The sequence below is a fragment of the Mytilus galloprovincialis genome, chromosome 14 (genome assembly GCF_965363235.1).
Source record: "Mytilus galloprovincialis chromosome 14, xbMytGall1.hap1.1, whole genome shotgun sequence".
In the NCBI taxonomy this organism is placed as follows: domain Eukaryota; kingdom Metazoa; phylum Mollusca; class Bivalvia; order Mytilida; family Mytilidae; genus Mytilus; species Mytilus galloprovincialis.
In genome coordinates, this window is record NC_134851.1 from 53,821,845 (window position 1) to 53,849,139 (window position 27,295).

The 27,295-nt window shown below is 31.9% G+C and overlaps 2 protein-coding genes across 2 annotated transcripts; both read left to right on the forward strand.

The window, feature by feature from the left end:
• The first annotated feature begins 3,631 nt into the window (after positions 1-3,631).
• Positions 3,632-10,526, forward strand: LOC143059130 (orexin receptor type 2-like). The gene is made up of 2 exons (XM_076232618.1): positions 3,632-4,173; positions 9,395-10,526. The coding sequence occupies exons 1-2, from the start codon at positions 3,870-3,872 to the stop codon at positions 10,177-10,179; spliced, it is 1,089 nt and encodes a 362-aa protein (XP_076088733.1). The 5' UTR covers positions 3,632-3,869; the 3' UTR covers positions 10,180-10,526.
• Positions 10,527-16,608: 6,082 nt separating this feature from the next.
• Positions 16,609-26,036, forward strand: LOC143059132 (lymphoid-specific helicase-like). Its single transcript, XM_076232620.1, has 5 exons — positions 16,609-16,827; positions 19,073-19,098; positions 20,874-20,990; positions 23,966-24,088; positions 25,857-26,036. Exons 2-5 carry the CDS (start codon positions 19,093-19,095, stop codon positions 26,019-26,021), a joined length of 411 nt encoding a protein of 136 aa, XP_076088735.1. The 5' UTR covers positions 16,609-16,827; positions 19,073-19,092; the 3' UTR covers positions 26,022-26,036.
• The last annotated feature ends 1,259 nt before the right edge of the window (positions 26,037-27,295 follow it).

Genomic DNA, 27,295 nt, shown 5'->3' on the forward strand with positions numbered 1-27,295 from the left:
AAATTCCACATAGGTTTGTGAATCAAACTTTTTATAAGATCTAAATTTCTGTCTATATGCTTCTGGTACTAGCTCATAGGCTTTCAAAACTTCCTGTTTCACAGTGTCATAATCGGAACTTTTTTCTGATGGAAGTGCGGAGTATATTTCAGCGGCCTTACCCTCAAAAACACTTTGTAGCATTGTAGTCCAATATGGCTTTGGCCAATTCAAATTACGAGCAATTTTCTCAAACTGTGGAAAATATTTATCAACTGTTTTTTCACAAAATCTGGGAACCAAACGTATATTTTTTGCTGCATCAAAATAATCTGATTTTGATAGGACTTTAGAGTTGCTTTCTTCTTTAATTATTTCAATTTTCAGTTTTTCCATCTCTAGCCTTTCCCTCATTTCAAGTTCTTTTATTTTCTCCCTCTCCTTCATTTCCAGTTCTTTTAATTTAAATTCATCTTCTTTTTCTTTCTTTTCCATTTCTAACCTTTCCTTCATTTCCAGTTCTGCTTGTTTTAATTTAAATTCATGTTCTAATTCAAGCTGTTTTAATTTAAAGGCATCTACATTTTCGACCTTAAGTTCAAGAGCCTCTTCACCTAAAATTTCTGCGTCAACTAATTTGTCTATAACCAAATTTTTTATAATTTGTTTTCTCATAGATACTTTAAAATTTAACTGCAGATGTTTAGCAAGCAACACTAATTCGTCTTTCTTTAAATTATCAAAACTCTCCAGGTCTGGCGTTTTCAAAAATTTACCGGCATCAAATGCCATTTTGTAGAATTTTGTTGGCTGGTTATAATAAAAAAATATTGAAAAAATTTTGAATAATATATTTTCAGTCTCCCGGACGAGCCCCCAATTTCTGTTACGGCCAGAAATCGCCTTTAAATTGTAGCCAACAAAAGACACAAATCAATTATAAAAATTAACAAGATTTATTATACAAATGTTTACAAAAGGTATTACACAAATATTACTGTTAACTTAACTGTCAAAATATGAGTCCAATCTGTTATCTTTATCTGTACCCGGAAATCTTTCGGAATCCAATTTGAATATTACGTTCACTACTAATGTCACAATCCAGTATGATGTTGTTTGTAGAATAAAAGTGTCAATCCAAATGCTGTGAATACTAATGTCTATCAATGTCTATGTCCAAGTTTAATTATGAGAGTTTAACTTTAGTGTCTGTATATATAGTGTTGTCATGGAAAATTCTAGAACACTCTATAATGGAACATTGTGGAAAATCCTGGAAAGTTACAACGGAAGTTTCTGGAATAACGTAGAAGTTTAAATTACGCATCTTTTATAAGGATCATTCTAGAAAGTTCCAATCATTCTGTGATTGTTCCAGTGATTCCTAAACTGCACAGTTATAAGATTATTTGGTAAACAACTATCAGGCCATACAACACAAATTAGGCCAACATAAATAAACATAATAATTACAATATCATAACACCTTCAATATATGTACACACAGCCAGCAAAGGGAAAACTTCCTAGCATTCAAAGTGTAGGAGACGTTATCTGGAAACGGTCCTCTTATGCAAGTAAATACTGTAAATACTCCAAAAAATGTCAACTATCTGCATAAAGAGCAAGTATTTATAGAAATCAAAGCTCCAACCACATACACACCTTCAATATATGTACAAACAGACAGCAAAGTGAACACTTCCTAGGGTTTAAACTGTAGGAGGATTTAAGCTGAATATCTATATACCCATAATGGGACAAACGGACGAAAGGAAGGACAGATGGATTGACGAGCGGACAGGGGTTACAAGGGCATAAAAAGACAGATTACAAATGAAAATGTAGTTAAATTCATTGATAAACACTACTATTCTTTTTTGTTTTCTTTTTGTAATGGATGTATAAATGGTACAATGTTTGTTTTGAAATTTTTTGTTGTCAATGCTTTTCAACTTAACACTTGAATTGTCTTTCTGACCGTTTTAATTTGAGCGCCACTAATGTAGACGAGCAACTTGTCTTCCTATTATTTAATAAATAGGGTATCGTTGGTGAGTTTACGTTCTTGAATATACATTGTAATTCCATAGACATAATGTTGTCACCGTGTTATAATACAACATTAGGGATTCTGCTTAGTTTGTGGTATGCTCATTTACATTTTCACGAAAGATAACAATGACCATTAGTCTTGACGTTTTGAACATTTTTCATCTTGGTTGTCGCAGACAACCAAGTGTTATGAGAACACATATTTAGTGAGCTATACAATGCCCCAATTTGACAACATGTAAAACAATTCAAACGAGAAAACCAAAGAGATTTATGTACAAAAAATAACGTAAAAAACAAAAATGATAGACAACAACTGTATAAACAGTTTAACAGTTTAAAGAATTCAGATTTTTTTCTCCTATTTCAACTCTGTTTTATACGAACAAAGTCATTTGTTTCATTTTTACATTCTGTTCTCAACTTCCGACATCGATAACATTGTCAGATCTTCAAGAAATTTTATGAAACGTGAACAAAAGCTTTTTCATCATCAACATTCATTATCCGCAGCCAAATCTTGAAAATATCTTTAGCTATTTATTTTGTGTTCGACTGATAAAAGGGCATACTTTTGATACATGCTATTTAGACACAGTCTGTGAATAAAGATTTTCAACGTTAAGAACTTTTTAAACCTCCACAGTATTATATAAATTTTTACAACACCATAAAGTAGTGGTATCTGTTTTTTTTATGATTTTGGTATGATATCTGAAAAGGTTGATATTTCCTTTTCCAAAATTTACTGAAATTTGTGTATTTTATATATAACGTCATCAGACATAGTCCCTTTTTCATGACGTCTAAATAAGAACTTTGCAATAAATCAAGAATATCTGACGTTATAATTATAATTTCGACCAATCATTTTCCGAGAACAGTTATTTCACTAATGAGGAGAACATTGTTTTTTTATAATCGGTTTGGAACTGTGAATAAAAGTGAATAACAGCTTCTTTTTTTCATTTAGAGATGATGTCTGATTCAAAATTTTTTAAATATTTTTTATTAAGTCCCTTTTCCGTATGTTTATGATAACAGGACTTATGTTTTGTTGCAGTTATTATTAAGTTATAGTCTGGGATTAAGTTTATTATAAGTTTAATAGTTACCTTTCAAACATTATTTTATAAACCTTTTTCTTAGGTCAACTTTGTGATTAAGAGAATATGTCTGCAGCAAAATTTTATTAAAATAATCTTTTATCTTTTTAAAATTTTGCAAAAAACAATGAACTTAAAATTTTACGTTTTACATCCAACCTTCATTTTGATAGAATTAACCTAAAAAGAGCATCTGCATAATTTTGTTTTTTAATTTCATATTTTACTCATAAATTGACGAATTTGTTTGGCACTTAATATAACACTTTTAAAATGACAGCTGCATTCGCAGGCAAGATACGTGGTTCTTCAAAACTCTTCAACTTATTGCTTTTAAGTTGACCAGGTACTAAGTATAATTGATTTGAAGAGGTGTGCTAATGATAGTGGTAAATATTCTACAAAGTGACAATATCAACGATCACACATCGATGATCGATAGTTTCAGAATGATATGTAAATATGTAAGTGACAGAAATCAATGAAAAGTTGATGAGTTAAGACGTGAATCAAGATGTCGCCATCTAAAACGAAAAAATAAGAAAATCTTGATCAAATACGAGCACTTCTTTTGATGATAACTTTTGAAGAAGAAATTTACAGCAATTGTCCAGGGATGTTGTTAATCTGATTTTTCTGTGAATGCAAAAATAAGTGGTATATTTTCACAAAATTTCAGGGAATTCAAAACTGCAATAACTTAGCCTGTATTAACTCGCAACAGCCATGGGGATTGAGAATATTACATATGTCGAAGAATCTTACTATAATGTATCTGCTGTAATGCCGGAACCACCACTGTATATTGTAATTGTCGCAAGTATTATGTATGGACTTACATTTTTTCTTGGACTATTCGGTAACTTAAATGTGATAGTTATCGTCTACAAATACAAAACAATGCGATCGCGGATGAATTATTTTCTTGTGAACTTGAGCATAACTGATTTTTTTGTTTTGTTGGTGTGTATTCCATCTGCAGCTGTTGATCTTTTTGCTAAGGAAGTCTGGTATTTTGGAGAAACAATGTGTAAGTATATAAAAAAAATCAAATAAGTTAAGATCTCTTAATACCATTAACTGTACCAAATCTGTCTGCACCAGATACTCTGTAATTATTTTCCGTAATTTAAAAAAAAAGTCTTAATAGATTTGTTTAACGATAGTTTAGATCACAGTTTGTTGAATAATACGTTGACATACGAAACAAGAGAATAAATTATCAATACATCTATGTCACAACCTGCTTTAACCCTACTCTTGTTTTTGTTAATTGTAAATAGCTTGCAGAAGTGAACTTATTTTAAAACGCATTTATCCCGACACTATTATTTTCTGCGGAAATATTGCACAATTATTTGTATTTGCTTCCGTCTGTTATTTAAATACACTTTTGGAGACCGCAATCTGAGAAGAAAAAGGTGATGGGCGTTCAAAAAAAGAACACGAGATATCATACATCATTTTTTATATGGGAAAATGCCTGTATCAATTCAGGAATATGACAGTTGTATTCAATTCATTTCGTGTGTTTGAGCTTTTGATTTTGACATGTGTTAAAGAACTTTTCCTCGGAGTTCGGTATTTTTGCAATTTTATCTTTCACTTCTAACTTAGTTTAAAGCTAATGATGTAAGTACCTTGGTCTCACAGTCCTACCCTTTAGTTAGAACTGAACTCACCATAGATAACATAATTAAATCTGTATTTGTCAGACGCGCATTTCGTCTACAAAAGGCTCTCCAGTGACACTTGAAAAAAATATTAAATGTACGAGGTTGAGGAACATTGAGGACCTAAAATTTTGAAAAATGAATTTCTTTTAATTTATTCTATTGCAAAATTCAAAATTTATTGAATTTCTTTGAATTATTTTGTTTTGTAGTCTTCTTGTATTTTTTTTTGTTTCACTCAGAAGGTCAAAATCAGAAAGGATATTAACACATTTTGTCTTTAAAATTAAGCAAGTAGTGTTTATACTTCGTACCAATCTTGTGATTTAAGGCATTTCAATCTATTTCAAAAGCGTGTTCTTATGATGCGATATTACTTCAACTGTTCAGGGTCAGTGTGGATGAGCACTTGTAAATATATTAAATCTGTAACCTGTATATGTGCATGTCCCTATAGTCAGGAGCTTATTATTATTGTGTTACAGCTGCTTGATGTCTATCATATTTGTTTCTCTTTCATTGTTTAATGATTTAAGCTGTTGATTTTTAAATTTGAAATGTTGAATATTTTGCTTTTTCGAGGCCCTTTGAACCTCACTATAGGTTGAAGTTCTACATACTGTTTAGGGCATGTATGTGACCTATAGTTGCTTAAATCTATATCAGTTGAACTTAATTTAGAGGATATTGTTCGTCATTAAATGAGTTGCAATCTGGTCTTCTAGTTTTAGTTTTAGTTTGTTACCCGGATTTGTTTTCTCTCAATCGATTTATCACTTTCGTACAGCGGTATACTACTATTGCCTTTATTTAGACTATATCTGTGATTTTTTTAAATATGTTAAGCATGACTTAAACATTTCCATATCAGTACTTGTATTGTCTTACACAACATTTAATGTTCCTGTCAATCGAGAAAATATATAGAATTGATCTTTCCTATAAACTGTTAAGAAGCTAATATTATATAAGTACTGTTCATACTAACTTCCTCTTCAGATAATTAGCTTTAGCTTCATTATCTATTATTTCGACTATTAACATTGATCAGTAATACGTCATTATATATGGTCATCCAACATATCCTTTGTTTCGAGTTCAATTAGTCTCTGATGTTAAAAATAACTATCAATTAATGAGTAAGCATAGCATTATGATTACTTATATGTAACTGCTCATTAGTGAGAACTTATCCAACAAATGCATACGTTGTTCTTGTCATTTGAATTATAAACCTTTTTGTTTAATAGCTTATCTATTTAAGGGATGACTATTGAATTGCCTATGAAGAAATAATATTAAAAATTTGGTGCACACTGCATAACTGGTTATTTCAAAGTGTGCACCATATTTTCAAAGTTATTTCGAATAGGCAGAAAAATATTACAGTCATCTTTATAATCTAATTCTAAATTCTATCTTGAGCGATAGTAAATCATGAAAAAACGTTCATGACGTCAAGGTCACGTCACATGACAAAATTATGTTAATGAGCTGATAGACAAAAAAGTGTCAACCAATCAGAAGACGCGTTACATTCAAAATCAAATTATTAGAATAAAAAGAACAAACAAATGGACGTTTTTAACGATCTTGACTGGCTATACAGCCATTGCACGGTCGGCTATAAAAAGAACAAATTAGTGGGGTGGATGATAAAGAAGTTTACATTTGGTTGATCACTTTCAGAAAACGTTGAATTACATCACCAGAATCTTACAATAATTATGATAAACAATAACCAAAGGATTGTGGGGTATACATTATTGAGACAGTGTATTCATATAATGGTTAGCTGCGGAACCGTAACTCTAATGTTAATGTTAAATGCTATTTCATGTCTGCTAATGAAGATTCGCCATAGAAATCAAAGCTGTGTCCTTGACTGTAATCATCGCCATAAACTATGAATATCTGTTCTAAAGACCTAACATTCTGATCAGTATCAAATGATGTTTGTTATTTCCCTCCTGGTTTGTTCATTTGTTTCAGTCATAAATTTAAATGCATCTTCTTATAAAGCAATAACAGGTACAGTCGCAGATATAATGCCCGTAGTTACTGCAAGCATGCTCAACCTGATGATATGATATGATATCATATCATCCTATTATCTAAACAGCAGTTTCTGCTTAGCACATTACTCTTTAAATTATTTTCTTTTTATGTAAATTAACGGAGGTCCTGAAGAAATTAATACGCATTAGACGGCACACCAAGTTTAAGCGTCACTCAGTTGATAATTGATCTTTTTGGTAATCACCAAAGACATACTATGTAAATCTACTTGATCAAATTATAAATATATTCCTTAAAACTAATCATACTTAACAAACAAGAACAGAACCCAGTCCTCTAAGGGATGAGAAAAAAACTACTAAAAAGAACTATCAGTCAGTTTAGGTGGTTAGAATGTGAACAACGTAATTGAATATTGTCACTATATTAACTTTCGTACACCCGAGGACATTCTTTAATTATCTTTTGACTGCTATGTTTATGGATATTGATGCTGACACCTATTTGAGATATCAGCTGTTAATTTAAAATAATTATCATAATTTAATTCATCCCACAACAAGTAAACGATAAAATATGTTTTGCTGAAACCATCATAGACATTTAGGAGAGGTATGAGAGGTAGGGGAGGTTTATGTGACGTTCACGGTTAGACGACGCGTTAGCTGTTAAAATACCTCACTTTAATGAATTACTGATTTTTTCTTAATTCTCGTCCCCCTTCTATCATAAAAGATCGGGAATGAATCAAAAAGTATTCTATTGAAATCTCTTAATTGATCAATTGATAATAGTGTTAGTCAATCAAAATAGTGCATTTCTTAAAACAATGTTCTTAATAGAAAGTATCAATGACCCTTATCATGAGATTAAATTTACCATTAAATTATATTGATATGAATAAATAAAGGCAATAGTAGTATACCGCTGTTCAAAACTCGTAAATCCATGGACAAAAAAAAAAACAAATCGGGGTAGCAAACTAAAACTGAGGGAAACGCATTAAATATAAGAGGAGAACAACGATACAACATTAAAATGTAACACACACAGAAACGGACTAAGCATTAGACAAAATCCGATGAGAATAACAAATATAACATCAAAACCAAATACATGAATTTGGGATAGAAAAGTACCGTGACACGTCTGATAGTAATGTGAATTCACACTCAAATATAAGAGAAAACAAACGATACAACGGAAACACAACGTTAAAATGTAAAACAAACAGAAACGAACTATAATATAACAATGGCCATATTCCTGACTTGGTACAGGACATCTTTAAAGAAAAAATGGTGGGTTGAACCTGGTTTTGTGGCATGCCAAACCTTGCACTTTAATGGCAATGTTAAATATAACATTAAAATGACAACATAATATTACAGGACTACAATACAAACAAATAGGAGAACATATTAGACCAAAGAAACACTTGAACAATAGCTAACAAAAGGCATCAGGTTTAAAATTCAATACGCCAGGAACGCGCCTCGTCCACACAAGACTCACCAGTGACGTCATTTAGACTATAGGAAAACAGGAGTCATCAAATCCTTACTCAAAATCAATAATGGAAAGTAACGTTCTTTAATTCTGATAAGTGTTCATTTGTAAAATAACAATTGTATATCTAAATATACGTCTGCAAAAAAAGTACTTTTAATGTTGATCTGAAACAGTTCTTTTAAGAGACTGAACAATAAATTTTATTTTTTTGAGTCAATTTTCAGACTTTTCCAATGTGGATAGTTTAATTCAGTTCAGACATTTCGCTTGCAGTCAATTTTTAGTCTATGACCAGAGTGTTGAGTAGTTGTTATTCACTTCTACACATTTATAACATACCGATTTGTCTTATTACTAGTAATACCGATTTTGATAATATATATTTACCTTATCTGATGAGTTCATTCAAAATTTAAGTTCATAAAAATATTTCACAATTCGAAAGCCTTTATTCGTGATGTAGACAATTTTGTTATTTGATCTAGTGTTGATAATTTATTCTAGTAAGATTATAGATACTTGTAAAATAAATACTCGACGTGAAGGGGGTGGGTTACATGTATACTATTATTCATTATGTACAGTAAAGTGATTTTGAAGCCTCCGTATGCTATTTCATGTCTGCTAATGAAGATTCGCCATAGAAATCAAAGCTGTGTCCTTGACTGTAATCATCGCCATAAACTAAGAATATCTGTTCTAAAGACCTCACATTCTGATCAATATCAAATGATGTTTGTTATTTCCTCCTGGTTTGTTCATTTGTTTCAGTCATAAATTTAAATGTATCTTCTTATAAAGCAATAACAGGTACAGTCACAGATATAAGGTATACGTTAATAAGAAAACAACAAAACAGACATTTAAAGGACAACATTAAACTTCAAAGAAAAACCTTTTTAAGATTTGACAGGTTGTTTTAGTGATGTGGTTACAATATAAGAAATTGATCGGAACAGAATTTTTACATGATCCTTCGAATAATTTGCAGGAAAAATAAGATGCAAAGTAATAATCGATTACATATTTCTTTATTATATTTTTCAGGCAAGATCGTTCCATTTCTGGAGCAGGTGACAACACTTTCCTGTGTTCTGACCATTCTAGCAATTACTTTGGATCGCTACAAAGGAATTTGCTATCCACTGAAATATGACAAAGGACGACTGCATAACATTGGTGCACAGTTACTGATTATTTGGGCAGTATCAATATTTGTGTGCATACCAGTGATATTCATCCCTGTTTTCCGAGATTCAAACTTCCACGATGGAACACCAATCCAAGTTTGTCGAATGCCAATCAATCATATGTGGCAGTTAGTCTATTTTATCTTGATTTTTGCTGTGTTTTTCTGTTTCATGTTTATCATGCTTCTATTTTTCTACGGTAAAATCTGCAAGGCTTTAGGAGAACGCAAGAAGTTCATCAATCTATCTGCAGATAGATATGCCAAAAAAATTCTAAAAGAAAGGCGACAAATGGTTAAACTGATGCTAGCGGTTGTAGTCATGTTCTTTATTTGTCTCCTTCCGCAGAGGGCTGTTAGTTTGTGGCTGATATTTGCAGACAAATCAAACATTATGTCATTACAGCTGGAAGGCTATCTACTTTTAAAAACATTTCCTAGAGTGTTAGTATATATGAATAGTGCGATTAATCCGATCATATATAACTTTATTTCTACAAAATTCAGAAACGCATTTTTAAATATACTGTGTATCAAACATAAAATGTATGCTCTAACAGATGTTTCGATGATGAGAAGGAAAAGTTGTTATACTGATATAACAGAACTAACAGGCAATGCAAAATTGAAGAACAATCGTTAGAGGTAGCGTTGTTTGTTGTTTATTTAGTTGACTCATTTTTCAAATTTCTAGACAGAGTGCTTAAGGAAGATTTATTATATCGAATTGAAACGCGCAACAACAACTGACACAACAAATAATGTAATGTTGTCGTAAACATTACGTAGAGGAAACTTTATTGTGTTTTATGGGTTCTGAATTTTTTTAAATGCAAATTTAAAAGATTATGGTAACAGCAAAATTTGTATTTTCAGCACATTTAGAATCAGCATAAGTAATGTATGACTAATTGATACAGTAGTCTACCATTTGGTGAATGTTGTACCAGCAAATCTTCAAATGTTTGTTTGTTTACGTTTGTAATTAAATATTTTAAAATTATATTGTCTCCGTCGTTTATATTCTTTTCTGTTTACCATGTTCCAAGAACCAGAACATCTACATCTTTTCATCGACAGGATGCCCTAACACAAAAAGACAACTTGTAGAAAAAATATTATATCCAGACTAAAAAGTCGGTAATATGAAAAAAATATTCACTACACCAAATACAGTCTGCATATTGCTTATACATGTAGTAACGTAAAACACAACTGTGTCCCATAAACCATAACGCGAACATTTGAAACATGAAAATGCCGGAGCTCAAGTCAAGCCGAACCTGACAGGCAGACATAAACACCTTACACTCATTTTACACATAATACAGTTAACTTTGAATAATGGTTTTGGAACCTGAGAATCAGACCTTGTTATGAAAACTAAGCATTAACAATTAAAGCCTGTATCCACAATGCAACACAATAAGAAATAAAGGCACCAAGGAAAAAGAAGTGTGAACAAACAGGATGGGAATGGTATTTTTTGGTAAAACGCAATCGATAAAAGAAATAAGAACGCTTATCTTGAATGCATGAAGTTTAATACATAGAGATTAATACATGGCCTTTTCCATATCAGCCTGGGTATCATCCCGAGACCCCCATATCAGCCCGAGACGGAGTCGAGGTGCTGATATGGGTCGAGGGATGATACCCAGGCTGATATGGAAAAGGCCATGTATTAATCGCTTTATCATATACTTCCGACAATAGTTTTATGTAAGGCAAATAAACTAATGCAATAACTAAAACAGTCAAACACTTTATAAAGAAAATTAAAGTTATGAATCAAGTATACTATAGTTGTTCTACAACAGCATCATTAACTCCTTATATATTTATGGTAACATTTCCTATAGAGGCATTTTGAAACATTGAAAATTTGGAAGAGTTTTACGATCATTACTACTCCATGTTTGTTGTTCATAATTGTCAATGGCATTTGTTAGCAAGTATTAAACTATCCCCACAAAAGTCCCGTAAATTTTGACGTCGTCATAAAAAACATCTGACGTCACAATGGAAAAGTAAACAACCGATACCGGAAACACCGGAAGTAACTTGCACGAGAGGCACTATTATGGGTGTTGTGCACGAGATGCACCTGATATGGGTTATCAGCCCGGGTGGGAAATTATGGCTTGTGTACTTCCGCTCATTACACATACATTGTATATGCAAAAGCTATCATATCAATGCTAAGTATATGATAAACATTCATAAACAGTAGGTTAACCGGTTAAATGATTATCTTTCTTCCAAGTATTTGACGTAATAAATCTATGTGTTACAAAATACATTCTGGTATATAGTTAGTGAAAGAGGAAAATTTTCCTCGACACAACAAACGATGAGATCATTAGGTTAGTGGAGTTTTACATACAATAGGTATCACGGGCAGTAACGTTTGTCGTATCGGGTGAAGTGATTTTGTTTAGGTTAGTCTAGTTGAGCATAATTTGCACATGGCGGTTTTGAAGATTCAATGATATGATTGTATTAAGGTAGAATTGGTGTGTGTGTGTGGTTTGGGGGGTGGGGTGTTCTTAATACAAATCCATAGGTTTTTAAAATAATTTCTGAAAATGTAATTTATACAAAATATAATAAAAATGTATGTGTCACCGGGCTTTTATTATCATACTATGGATTGTGCAAGACCATAACAATCAAAACCAAGGAGTAAACAAAGACTGGAAAAACCAAAAGACATTTACATCAACAGTTATCAATAATAAATAAGAAACAACACGATATCCACTAAAAACCGGTAGTGAAATCAGGTGCTCCGGAAGGGTAAGCATTTCCTGCACCATCCGGCACCCGTCGTGTTATTTCTTTGTTCAGTTCGGTAATGATGGAAGGTTATTATGACTGAGGAAGAATATAAAAAAAGATTTCTGACACACTTTTGTCAAAATGGCCAATCAACCGTAAAATTTCTTGAGTGATGACCTTAATTTGATTGATTCATAGCCCTGTCTTAGCAACTTTTGAGAAAGCAGTATTCCTCGTTCAACAAAATCAACGTACTTTGAGCAGCTCTAGAGTAACGTATCAATTGAGACACATATACTCCATATGCTGGTGCCGCTGGGATGTTGCTACACAGAAATGGAAAGTTGCCTATAGGAAAATTAAAATGATCGCGTTTGTCATAAATTTTGGTATTCAACCTACCATCAGTAGTCATTTCGAGAAAAAGGTCTAAATATGAAGTAGATTTATCTGTGTCGGTAGTATCTTTAATTTCAAGTTCACTTGGATATATTAAATGTAAGTGATCAATGAATCTATCATTAATAAGAGACAGTACATCATCAATATACCAAAAAGTGAAATTAAAAGACTGGGCTAATTTCTTTTCTCCTTTCTGTACTAGCCCTTGGATAAATTCTGCTTCATAGGAATACAAAAACAAATCTGCAAATAGAGGAGCGCAATTGGTACCCATTTTGATTTCAATAGGCTGTTGGAAGACCAAACTTCCAAATTCAACAAATATGTTTTCAATTAAAAAGTCCAGCATGGCAGTGGTATTCTCTTAGGTGTATTTTTTCCTTGACTCTGTATGATTTTTCACAAAGTAAGCTGAATTTCTGCCCAAAACTAGATATTTTAAACGTCTAGTGCCCTTTTTGTTGAAGAAACAAAAACTGACGAGTTCTTTCAGTCGAGCTTTAAGTTTAGTATGTGGAATAGTGGTATAAAGAGTTGAAACACATATTGAAAGATTTTGTATAGATTCCATACGAAAACCCAATATCTGCAATAGAAAATATGAAAAGATAGCTCTTAATAGTATACTAATAAAATGATTTCAGATAAGAAAAAGAAAAAAATGGAGTTACCAGACTTTTTTTTTTGCGACACAATAAAATGGTTTAATTCACTACTTATACATAATATTATAAAAAGCACTTTATCCGAGTTATGTCCCTATGTGACAAAGTCGAAAAAAATGTATCTACAAAAATTTCTATTTTTTTTTGGGTAAAATACAGTCGTAAATATGATAAAACACAAAATCATCTATATATAAACGAAAAGTCTTAGAAATGAACTACACACTACTCTCGTTAATTGCACATTTCATTAACGATTTCAGATTGTTATCTGCTTTTTCAAAATCCAAGATGGGTTACGTAATACGGCTTCGTCACAGCACCGTCAACTTAAATAACAGAAACAATCGAATATGCAAAAGAGATGCTGGAAGTATTCAAAGAAGTTTGTTCAGAAGAGATCTTCAAATTATATTTTTTATATAAGCAAAAGATGGTTTTGAAAACAAAGTTTGTCTTTTTTTCATTTTTCGATTTTGTCCGTCGGGTTTTGGAGTCAGGCGTCTCAGCTTTGTTTTTTTTACCGACATATGTAAATGTTTTAGCAAATCCGAATTCATATAATTCCAAATCTAAAAAAAAAAAAAGATTCACGAGAGGAACAATCAGAACTCAGATGATAAAAATAAAATTTCAGAGCATTAATTGATTTTGATTATTAGAAATTAGATTTTGCTAGTCCAATTAAACCAATATAAAAAAAAAAGAAGATGTGGTATGATTGCCAATGTGACAACTCTTCACAAGAGACCAAACCAAATTTTTCTCCTTTACCATATTAGTTCTTCCAAAATCAATATACTTTGAATAACAAAGGAGTTCTAATATCTCTATTTATTGACCTAAATTACTCCTACTGATCTTTCATACTGCACGGCGAATTTTAAATTTATAAATCCTTGTGTAGCTTTCTAATCTTACTGAATGTCATTTGTAGACGCTGAAAAGAAAAAGGACCAATATTTACCATGTCTTTTTTGTCAATCATAGATCTGAAAGCTGTCCAATCCTATACCATATCGTACGCTTGATATATGTTTGTAAACTAAAAGAATAATGCCATTCAGCTCTGGCTATAGGTTGCTGTGCATAGATATAAGAAGATGTGGTATAAGTGCCAATGAGACAACTCTCCATCCAAGTCACAGTATGTAAAAGTAAACCATAAGAAGTCAAAGTGCAGTCTTCAACACAGTGCCTCCGAACAGCAAGCGACACTGTGCGGGACAAATGTGACATTCCAGAATTGGCGAATCTGACTGTGTTGTTTTCCAAGATAACAAAATTATTTTTTTACCAAGTGATCGTACACACTTAGAAAAATCTATTTCCCCAAATCATGGTTCCAACATGTTACTGAGTCTGGTGTCACTGTTGTCACCACAGCTTATTCAAAGTTCCCAAGGGGAAATTTAAAGTTCCCTTCGCAACTACAAATTCCCATTGGAACATTAGTAGATAATTTCTACCAACGGGAAATGTACTTAGCTATAAATGTCCCCAAAAATTACTAGTGTAAAACCCTTCAAACGGGAAAACCAACGGTCTAATCTATGGAGAGTTGTCTCATTTGCAATCAAACCATATCATCTTATTTTTATGATTTAATAAAATATTGTGTTTCTTACTATTCGCCAATACACCTTTCCATCCATTCGATCGTGTCCAATAGTCCAAGTGTGTTGTTACATAATTAGTTTCACGCAATGCTTTTCCTCGTGCTGTTTTTACAGAACTTCGCAACCGAATAAGTCATGTCGATATGCTATAACTTAATTTAAACATTTTTGATTTTTGAAGCTATTGGACTTTGTTATATTATATAATGTTTTATAAAATTTATGATGCAATGAACACTATGAAATTTTATTCTTATGCATACATGTAGCATTAAGACTGTCACTGACTGATTTTAAAAATAATTTCAACCACATGTTTAGTTATGATTTCATTGCCACAAATGGATGTTAAATGTTTTTCATCTGTTTTTTTTCTTTCCTTTTCATGATAAATCAGTGTTAATAGTTATTTATACATGAGCCAACTCGCCCCACACATTAAACGTCATGTGATGTTTGACTGATAAAATGCTTTTAAATGATATATGTGTGTCAAATATTGTTAACTGTTTTCTTACTTAACTGTACTTGCTAGTATGTAAGTAATTATTTGATTCTTTATGATGACAGTGCACATTTTCTACGTACTTTTTAAAAGTAAATATTTACTCTTTACAAAGAACCTGCAAAAGAAATCACTGTATTGCAGGTGCCTGTAAAATAGCCAGTTCTATAGAAATATGCTTTTTTGCCGACTTGAATAAGGACATTTTTATCAGAGTCGTCATAATAGCTATTTTGCAGGCACCACTACCTTAATTATGTGCGACTTCTGACGAATCATTATAAGGATATTTTGACGAATCACGGCAATATTTTAACTTACGCAAATAGAAGCCGAAAATTACAGTTTAACGAATAACGGTAAGTGGTCAGTGGCGGATCCAGAAATTTACATAAGTGGGGGCCCATTGACTGACATAAGAGGGGGCCGCTCCAGTCACGCATCAATGATTCCCTATATAAGCAACCAATTTTTTTCCCAAAAAGGGGGGGGGGCGGGCCCGCCCCCCCCTGCCCCCCTAAATCCGCCTCTGGTGGTGTTCACTTAAACTTTCAAGGAATAAGAGAATAAGAAAAATAAATTTGTCTATATTTGATTTTTTTAATTGATATTCCCTGAAATCATATGTAAAATAATTTGTCTATCATTTGATTTTTTTTATTGATATTCCCTGAAATCATATGTAAAATAATAAGTAAAATGTTCAGTGATTATATTTTAAAAATGGCTGGTAATTTTCAGGGATTGTATATAATCACTAATGATTTTACCGATTCTACATAATCACTGAAAATCAGTGATTCTACATAATCACTGAAAATCAGTGATTCTACATAATCCCAAATGGTCTATACAAATTCACTGTTTATAAGTACTAACGAGGTTCTTTTAACATGTGTGTGTTTTTTTATATATATTATTCATTTCAACGGTTTTTACTAGTCAGAATTTATAAGATATTTGTTAATTCATTCTGGGAACTTATATTTTAATCTATATTTTGAAAGTACAGGGTCCCTGGTCCCTGGTTCACTACAGTAAACATCACATGACGTTTAATGTGTGGGGCGAGTTGGCTCATGTCTGTTTGTCTAATCTGGTTTCCAATGGTCGGGATACAGGCTGTTTATTACCTAGATGGCGGGAAAGGCTTACAAGCAGATTTATATATATTATAGCTTATTTACATTGTAAAACTTAAACACCTGCTCATCGCTAGAATTGTATTAAGTTTTCAAACGCACACAAATACACACAATATACCTCAAAAGTTTTTCTTGGAGACAGCTCAGGATACTGTATGATTTGATTTTAACGTGGTAAGTAGTTACGATGGTTATGTAAGACCTGGAGGCTGGATTAACAGACTATAAGGGTATCCCCATCGTGCTCTTGATAATGCATTGTAACGTAACAATTTCCATTGAAAAAGCATGCATAGTACATATATGCTTTCGGGTCGATCCGGCCCAACGTCGATCCGTCCCATATGTAAAGTCGATCCGGCCCCAATAAAAAATATATTTATAAGGAATAAAAATAAAGATAGATATTAATGTAATTCATAAATGTTTATGATTTTTATTATAATGTAAAAGCTGTACGGTAAAGACCTTGTTGATTAATTTACGTAACTTTAATTAATCAGGATTTGATTTAATTAAGTGATTACAAGTGGCATTACCTTAGTTCACAATCATCAGACAATTGTTGAATAAACAAACCAATTATAGACTAATGATTTGATTAATCAAGTCATTATGCATGGTGAGTTAAATTTTATAGACCTGTTCCACTGGATTGTAAATATTTATTTAGATATTCTGTTTATGAACCAAAAAATATAAAATCGCCATGACATTCAAAGTTAAAGCAAGGATTCTTACTATACAAATCCTTGGTTAAAGTTATCATGGAAAATAACTTCATATTTCAAAATATGTTGAAGGTGCTATACAACCAGCGACACAATAACACTCATGTTCGTATCAATTTAAAATAGTTCTTTAACTGGTACTCCAATACTTCACTTACCTGTTGTCATCCATCATCGGACACTTTTTTGTAAATTCCATTTATACTGTTAAAATGTGTCACAAATTCCTCCAAAATCAATATAGTTATTTCATATTTTATTATGGGGCCGGATCGACTTGGGGCCGGATCGACGTGGGCCGGATCGACTTGGGCCGGATCGACTTTGGGCCAGATCGGTTTGGGGCTGGAACGACCGGATACCGTGTATATGACGAACAAAAACATATGATCTGACAGAACACCCTCCCTGGTAGCCAAATCAGAACTATTGCTCTCGCTCTTGACTCGTCTCAAAAATATTTTCTGGTCCAACCTAGAAATTTAAATCTTTGCTGATAAAAAGTTTTTTGCAAACATTTGTAGTTCAGGATCTCTTACCTTTTATGTGCTTATCATGCTTATTGATATAGAAATATCCAGAAGAAAAGATAAAATAAGTTACAATTTCAATAGAAGTGAGCAAATATTTACTGATTTCAAAATAGTCCCCTGAATTTCCAAAATACGTTGCTTCTGAAGAGTATGAAATATCAAGTTCGGAACAATTTGGCAAACCCAAATTTCCGGATAATATAAATCCATACAATGCCATACAATCTAACTTCTGGAAATTCCGATCCGTCAAATTTTACTGAGTTTTAATTCAAAGCATTCATGTTATATTGGCTTGGGTCTTTGAATTCATTTCACTTGATATAGGGTAAAAATTGGTTTGTCATGTGCACTTTTAAAAAGTTCTGCTTGCAGGATAAACAAAGGGGTTAAACATACATGTAGGTCACTTTAAACATGTCATTTTAACTATAAACTATAATATTCAAACAAGTATTACACAGCTGTAAACACTCTTAAAAATGGTTAGGTTACAAATGTAGAAAAAGAAAAACATCCGGTTTGAATTTTATCTTTGATTCTTAATTTTTAGAAATTCTCATTTGAATATCAAGACATCTTTAATCTTTCAAATATCAAGACATCTTCCTGATCTAGGTCTATTTTCATGAATTTTCCATCTATAGGATTATAGAATTTATTCCGTTCAACAGAGAATTGAAATCAACAGAGTTTAGAATGCTTTTATTAAACAGGAATTTGAAGACTGAGACTCGCCTGACTTCAATATACAACATACATTTACAAGGTTTAAATTGTACAATTTATAATATTGTTCTTCGAAACATCCACAGTTGTTTGATGGGAACCAACCAGATGAGTTGTGAAAATATGGTATGAGGACGGGAGTTGACTGGATTTCCTTAACCTTAGTTGTGAATACTAAGCCTTTGTTATTTGGTTGAGTCAGGGAAGTACTTCTCCATGTTCTCTATCTCTCATCCAGTTAGAGCCCTCAAGTACTGGCAGAAGGTTCAGTTAAATGGTTCCTGGAAGCAATCAATGTGATGTGTAACTTTCTAATCATAATTAGTTCAAAGAAATGTATGTTGTTTTTTGTTCATATCAAATATTTTCAAGTATGTTATTTATTGTTTATATCAAATATTAACATGCATATGTTGTTTATTCTAGATTAAAAAGAGAGATCAAGTATGGATGTAAGTAGACATTTGTACAGTATTTATGTTGTTTTAATCTTAACAAATAGCTTGGGAGTGGGTAGAAATGATTAAAGTTACAACTAAGAAATAGTGTGGGAAGGGTGGGAACAATTTAGGTCAGCAACCTACCAGTTTATCACACTGCCCACTACCACTGTCCTACATGTACATGCATGAGCTGATAAACAACAGATAATGACAAACAAATGTAACTTATATAAACTATCTGATCTAACAAATGTATGAGACACAAAATCATCATAGTACTATTCGGTATAGTGTAGGGCCAGGCCACCTTCTTTTAATAAAAACTTAAGTGAACTCTCCTTTAAAAATCCGAAGTGAAAACCCTCAAACTGACATACAATGTAGGTTTAAAAACTAAATAACCCTTCAAAATGCCATTCGAATTTGAACTAGTTTTTGCATCAATGACCAATACATTTCTACACTTTAGAATGGGAGACATCTTTTATATATAACAAAAATTGAAGGTATAAAAATTTGGAAAAAAATTGAAACATTTAATGAGCTTTAAGATAAAGACTGTTTTCCACAAAAAGAAAACCCCTAAAAGTAAGTTTTATTCTTGAAAAATTAAATATGTTGATAGTTACTATTGTGCAAATGTTGAGGCTTTAACATGTTATCATATTCAAGGGGCCTCTATAGCCAAGTGGTTTGAGTAGATCTTGTACTGTATTAAATCACTAGCCAGTCAACACTGAGCTTGTGGGTTTGAACCCTGCTTGTGAGGGTGTACTTGACTTCAATCTTAATTGACTAGAATTGTTAGTTTCCCTATCGACAGCAAGAGTTTTTCTCCTGCACTCCGACTTCTTCGCCATTAAATACTGGCTGCCATGAAATAATCCAAAAGCCATGCTTAAAAGTGGTGTTAAAACACAATCAAATCAATCAAATTTAATGTTATCTTAAAGTTATTCAAGATATTTCCTGCTTTTCTTTTCTTTTAATAAATTTTTGGGATCGTATAATGGTATGATGTCGTCGTAAGGGCCAAAAAGGGGCAAAAACTAGCACAAGAAGGTTTGGATTCATTTTGGGGGTTATTGTGCAAACAGTTTAGGTATTAATAAGGGCCAAAAAGGGGCCAAAAACTAGCATTTTTGTAGTTTCTTGACAATAACTTGTGTGTAAGTGTATGGATCTCTCTTAAATTGTACCACAAGCTTCCATATCACAAAAGAAAGGCTAGGATTGAGTTTAGGGGTAATTGTCCAATTCATGCAGGAATTAGGGGCCATAAAAGGACCAAAAACGAGCATTTTTCTAGTTTCCTGAAAAAAACTCTTTGTTTAAGAATATGGATCTCTCTGAAATCGTACTACAAAGTTCCATTCTACAAAGGAAAGGCTGGGTTTCTGTGTGGGGGTAATTGCTCAAAGGGGGGATTCATTCAAAAAGTTTGGGGGGATCCAATTTGTTTAAGGGGTTCAAATTTGTATTTTCAAAATTTTTCAAATTTCAATTTTTTTTAAATTTTCAAGAAGAATCTTTAATTGCACAGTATTGTGCAATAGATTTGTAAGATCTTGACATTTGTTTTGTGTTAAAAAGTTGTACTATGTTAAAAATTTTATCACAATCCAAATTCAGACAGAATCAAGCTTGAATTTTGTGTCCAAATTTGCCACAACTGTTCAAGGTTTAACCTCTTCAGTCGTATCAGGCTGTGCTCAGTGAAGCATTTTATTTTAATGACGTGGGGTTTCTTAAATATCTAGACATACATGACATATATTTAACAGGAACCAGATGGCGATCTTGTGAAACAGGAAGTAATTACCTCCAAAGATATCAGAGATGAAGAAATGGAAAAAGACAGAGGAAAGAAAGAAGAAAGATTAGGACAAGAACTTGATCAAGTAGGATAATTAACAATTTAAGTCTATTTTTTTAAGATGATGAAAAGTCTGGATTTCAATCAAAGGAGGAGGTTCAGTAAGACCCCTTTTTGGCCCCAAAATATAGCAGTTTTACAAAATTGTGAAAATGTAATCGTTTAGCTATTTACTAGAAAGTAGAATGCTTTTGCTACGTAAATATGGACTGTTTTTGACAATACAGTGCACATATATTGGGTAGTAGCATCATTAATTCATGCTAAGGCCAAAATAACAAGATTGTATGTTTGCCCAAACGCTACCGACCCAAAATAAACCTGCCGACTCAAATTCTTTTTTTGACATTTTTTAGAAGAATTTTTTCATAACAAAAAAAGACAGAAACTATGGATGGTAGATAATAATTCATATAAAATATTTTAGGACATTTAATCTATTTTAATAATAATAATAATAATAATAATTCTTTATTTAAAGAGGGTTACACAGTTAGCTATAAAGCTAATCTTCCCTGAGGCCCTCATGAAATACAATGAAATATAACAAACAATTACAAAATATCAAACAGACACACATACATGAATAATGAAATAAAAAAATGTTATGAAATATACAATTTTCAAAACAGGTAAAAGTTACAAATTCATATATGACATGTATAGTATTGGCATCAACAATATCATAAGTTTGAGTAAGTGTGTGAAAATTATTATGCAAATAAAAAATGCACAGCTTCTTAATGTTCCATCAAGTAATTTTTTAAATATTTTTTGAATAAGCTTGTACTTGAGGTTGATGGATATAGGATTTAAAAACTGCAAACAAATTAAATCACTACATAGTCAGCTGATATTTTTTTTACACAAGCAAAACCAAACATCGTGTTGATGTAACTGTTGAAAATCACTTCATAAATCCACCTGCCCTTTCACACATTTAGTAATTGTAAAGGTTATAAACATCTCAGGATACAAATAATAAAGTAGACTAATTTATTTATAGAGGTTTTAAATTCATGGCTTTTGGTTGACTCTACAAAGGTTTGATGGGAAAAAAAGATATACTGTTTTAAGATCTTTTAATATTTTCATGCAAATTCTGAAGAAAAAAAAAAATTTCCCTACCTACCTACCCACACCCAGTCATCATGGGTCGGGTTTGGGCAAACTGAAATATTTTTAATTGTGGCCTAAATTACTGAAATCTTCATAATTTTAACATTTTAATTTATATTTTAGAAGGTTTCCGTCTTGAATGAAAGTGGCAGCATTTGTGTTCATTCATAATATTGAAATGTAAGTTGTATTTGATGATAATACATAACATATATAAAGGTTGAGGATGAACACTGATGCGGCCACTTTCATTTTTGACAAAAACCATCTGAAAAGTGACGTTTCTTGGCATATTTGTAGACTTGAATCGGAGTGTTTTTAATGAAGTTATCAGTTAAAATCTTTCACATCAACTAATTCAATCAATTGAAATAGACACTGAAGTTAAGTGTTGAAAAAGTGTTCAAAATCTTTCGTTAGATTAACCTGAAATTTGAGGCCAAAATCGGCTCTTACTTGACCTACTCCTTTAGACCTAGGAAACATCCAGTGCAGGCATTGACATACTAAATTTAGTTTTTTGACGTTTGCTCTATGTTTCTAGACTACAATATAAAAGGAAATTAATTATAGAACCTTCTCCCTTGAACTGTTTTTTGGGGTAAGACTTATAGGGCTGGCTTGATGGTTATCAATACTTCAAACTTGATCACTAATTTAAGGAAAAGAAAATAGTGCATTGAGCACAACATTCTATACATCCTAGACATGGAAATTCTAAACAGTTACATGTAATTTCACTCTCTCTTTATCTCTTTACTGGTTGGCAGATATATGTAATCAGGTGGAATAAAATGAAGACAGCTGTCAACATCAGTTTCAGAGTTGCATTATTTAAAACCAAAAGCAGAAACATATTTAAAGGATTTTTCAAACAGTGGATTTACATTAAGAAACTTTTGTTTAAACATATATAAATAAGATTATTTCCCAGTAGTTTGTTGGAACCGAGAGAAATTTTGTTATGCAAAAGCAAGATTGAACTTTCTAATTGACCATCCTAGTTTGTCAACCCATTTTAACAAGTCTTTGCCATAAATGGAACACTTTGGAAGTGCCACATGATGTTATATAAGTATAAGCATATTGATTCTCTACATTCTCTGTCTATTTCTGTCATATTTATAGATTTGAAATGTTGTCTTGACAAAATTAACACATTGTCTCAGGTTCGCAAATACCAAATGTTTGTAAAAATGTGTATAAAGTATTTTAGAATAACTATTATCACTAAATTTTGAAGTGGCAAATATATCTCTTTGAAAATCAAAATCCATTTATGAAAGTATTGGTTGGAAAGATTATTTAATTATTATATTTTTGTTTATTAATGTCTTGAACAGGCATGTAATACTTGCCAATGGCATGAATGGAAGTAAAGCGACCAACAATCAATCAATATTTAGCAGATTGCTAATGCATTTTATATCCTTTATTCTTAGACTTTATAATTCATAAAAATAGGAAATTGCTGTGGAGAGTTAACTGATTGTCTATCATACCACATCTTCTTATTTTTATATATACTAGCTAGTTATAGCCATACTTGTCAAGCAAAAATACATAAATTGATCATGATGCATAAATCTAATCAATGAGAAAACTATAATTATAGACAAAGAAAGATATCTCTGTTAGTTTTATATTCCATAACCTTATAAAGAACAAGGCTTCAATTTTAGTTCCGACTGCAATATAGAAGCAGTCTTTACAACACAGTGCTTGATTTTTTAAAATTTGATAACATTGTTATTAGATGCAGGATTTTTCTCGCTGTATTGAAGACCACCCATTGGTGGCCTTCATCTGGTTTTTTTCTCTTTGGTCTGGTTGTCTCTTTGACACATTCCCCATTTCAATTCTCAAATTTTATCTTGACAGGGACCAGATGGGAATCTTGCAAAACAGGAAGTTGTTATTACAAAGGAGATGGTACAAGAAGAGGAAGCATTGGAAAAAGAGGGGGAAAAGGAAGAAGAAAAGTTGCGTCAAGAACATGACAAGGTTTGTACGTAAAAGTTCATTTGTTGGTGCTGTTTAAAAGAAAGGTTATTATTACATATTTTCATCTGTCTTTGAGAGCAATTTAAGTGTTTTAAGAGATAGCTGTTTCATATATTTCATGTCAGGGCCTTAAACAGCTAACTAGACTATATGGTGTGAGTTTTTCTCGTTATTTAAGGTCTGCATTTGGGTAAAATTGCTTACATTCACTCATCATCAGATAGTGACAGCATAAACAGTTTGATCACTGTTAATTCAGAAATTATTGCAATGTTTTTATTATTATGAAACAGGGCTTTCCATTGAAATTGAAGTAGAAGGCTGAATTAAAATTATAGGCGGCTGTAACATGCGTTCGGCGAAGCCGGACGTCCACCAAGCTGTAAGCTTGGTGCCTTACGGCAGGGGGTCTGGGGGCCGCTCAAGGCCCCCAGAAGCTCTGCCATAAATAGAGCAAAATCTGCATTCTCGCAATCTCCTGGCACCTAATTTCATCTTTCAAATGACCATTTTTTATGTATGAAATTAAAGAAAAAAAAAAATCTCAAAGACTTTTTTTTTTTTTATGTTATAGTTTTTTATTTTCATTTATTTATGCTTAAAATTCATTTACTTTTAAAAGAGATTTATTTATATAATAATCCGGTTTGTTAAAAATCTTGATCGATTTATTTTGCAGACATACGTGCATTTGTAAACAAATGACCCCCGTTTTCTCTCTAAAGACTGGTACGCGTAACTAAAATCATACAATTATTTTTCAAGCATTGACAGAAAATTGATATATCCTCTGATTTTCTCTTTTAAACTGTTCAATAAGTCGGATACATAAATTATTTGGAAATGTTATTTATTTGAGGTCGAGTCGACAATATTCTACTTTCGTTTTTGACCTTGATTCCCTGAACACCACGTGGGCCTTGAAAAATGAACTTCAAAAGATACTGTTTTCCAGATTCTGAACATTATGATCTACTACACTTTCTTTAATTTGACGGATATTATTCCATAACATAAGATTGTCATCCTATCTGATTGTCTTCACGTTTTAAAAGTAAAAAAGCCAACGAGTTAATGACCCTCGGAACGTCTCTATTGTTATCATTCAATGACCACCGGAACGTCTCTCTTGTTATCTTTGAAAAGAAACGATGCATTCTGACTTTAAATAGACAACCAATCAGTGACCTGAATTCATGTGAACTATATTTAGCCCAAGGTAAACACTGACTTTTCATCCTTGTTTATCGTGACCGCGACTTTGCGAAAATACGTCTCTCGGCTGCCTGTAAACATTTGAAAAAGATATTATTTTCTTTTTGAATTTATATTTTTGTCAGTGAAGTAGCCGGCACTTGAAGCCACCGCAAACGGCGGATTTCCGCCGGCTACCGGCTTCAATGGAAAGCCCTGATGAAAAATGTAACAGGGTTATAATCACAATAATTAAAACTCACATTTTGATATTTTTCAATGATGAATCAAACAGGATTTTTTCTGAATATCGCAAAAATTCAAATCGCATTTCAGTCTTAAATGACAAAATTGCAATTGAATGAATGCATGCCATTATTTCTAAATTTACATCATATAACCAATTTCATAAAAGGTGAAAATAAATTTATGAAAAAATATTTACAAGGTAAGTGATTTAAAATCTTATTTTCAATAAATTTACTCCTACAATATATTTGAAATTAAGTTAGTTTTAAGAGAAATATAAAGCAGGATGGGTCATTTTTAATGATACTTTATATGTATTTTCCAGACTTGGCAGGACCTGAATGCAGAGGACAGAGAACAAAGGTATAAGAGATTACAATTTCTCCTGAGTAAGAGTAATATGTACACACAGTATTTACTCTCAAGGATGGAAAAACAGAGGGAAGAACAAACAAAAAAGACCGAAAGAATCAAGAAAAAACAGGTTTGAATAAATTACTAAATATATGTATTTTCTAGGATTGATTGTTTGTCTTTCTGATATGAAAAGGGGATACCTGTTTATTTTTATGCCACATTTATGTGTTTAGGTCTGTGCGTTAGTTTGTTTGTCTGTCCTGCTTCAGGTTAAAGTTTTCGGTCAAGGTAGTTTTTAATGGAATTTAAGTCTGATCAACTTGAAACATAGTACACATGTTCCCTATGATATGATCTTTCATATTTTAATGCCAAATTAGAGATTTTACCCCATTTTCACTGTCCACTGAAACAAGAAAATTATAGTGTGAGTTGGGTATCTGTGTTCTATGAGCATATTCTTGTTTAATTTTTGTCTGTTGATTAAAAAGAATATACTATAGTAAATTTCAGTTTCTAATGATAGTTGTAATATTTTTTTTAAATCCTACATAGTGAGTACTTAAATTTTGGTGTTAATCTTCTGTCTTTTTACCAGAATTACAGCTTAATATCTGTAAATTCAGAAATTATTGCATGTATTTATTGTTTTAGACTAAAATGGGATTTTATTTTTGAGATATTCAGAAAAATCCTGTTTGATTCATATGAAAAATTTCAAAATACAAGTTTTTATTATTGCAATTATAACCCTGTTACATTTTTCACAATAATTGAAACATTGTATAGTTTCTGAATTTATAGTTACCATGGTTACATATTAAATTGTTCAAGATAGGTAAACAGCACTATTACTTTTTGAATTAATTGGTACCTGTGATTCTCCAATCAAAAAGTAAAGTTTTTGTGTGTAAATATCAATTCCCTTCTCTCCATTTAATTTCGCATATTATTCATTAAACTGTTCTGACATTAAAGAATGATTTGTTTCAATATTTCTGTATTGAAAAGCACTTTACGCCCATCATGATATGGGACAATATTATTGGTTTCAATATTTTGTTGTTGTTTCTTAAGGTGAATGGACAGAGAAATCAGTACTTGTAGTAGGTTTTCATGATAACATTATAAGAATTCATTGTTTTTTCTTGCTCTCTGAAAATTAGATGTAGACAAACAAGATGGTGCTCCCCCAATCTATATTTACAATATCTAGACACCTTTTCCACCTGTGTGTCTGACACCTTCCCACTTATAATAGACGTATTAACACTTGTTTGCAAATTTGTCCGCCATTATGTAGAATCACACAGGTTCCCGTAAACTTTGACATAACAATTAAAAAAAATTGACGTCACTATAAAAAAAAAATTGTTGCTTGACATCAGAAGGTTATTCGGAGGCAAT

Bases quoted from the DNA above. Each gene is read 5' to 3' on its own strand.
- LOC143059130 (XM_076232618.1), top strand. From the start codon at position 3,870: ATGGGGATTGAGAATATTACATATGTCGAAGAATCTTACTATAATGTA. The intron at 4,174-9,394 runs GTAAGTATATAA...TATATTTTTCAG, and splicing joins GTATTTTGGAGAAACAATGT to GCAAGATCGTTCCATTTCTG.
- LOC143059132 (XM_076232620.1), top strand. The intron at 20,991-23,965 runs GTAGGATAATTA...TTATCTTGACAG, and splicing joins TAGGACAAGAACTTGATCAA to GGACCAGATGGGAATCTTGC. The intron at 24,089-25,856 runs GTTTGTACGTAA...TGTATTTTCCAG, and splicing joins TGCGTCAAGAACATGACAAG to ACTTGGCAGGACCTGAATGC.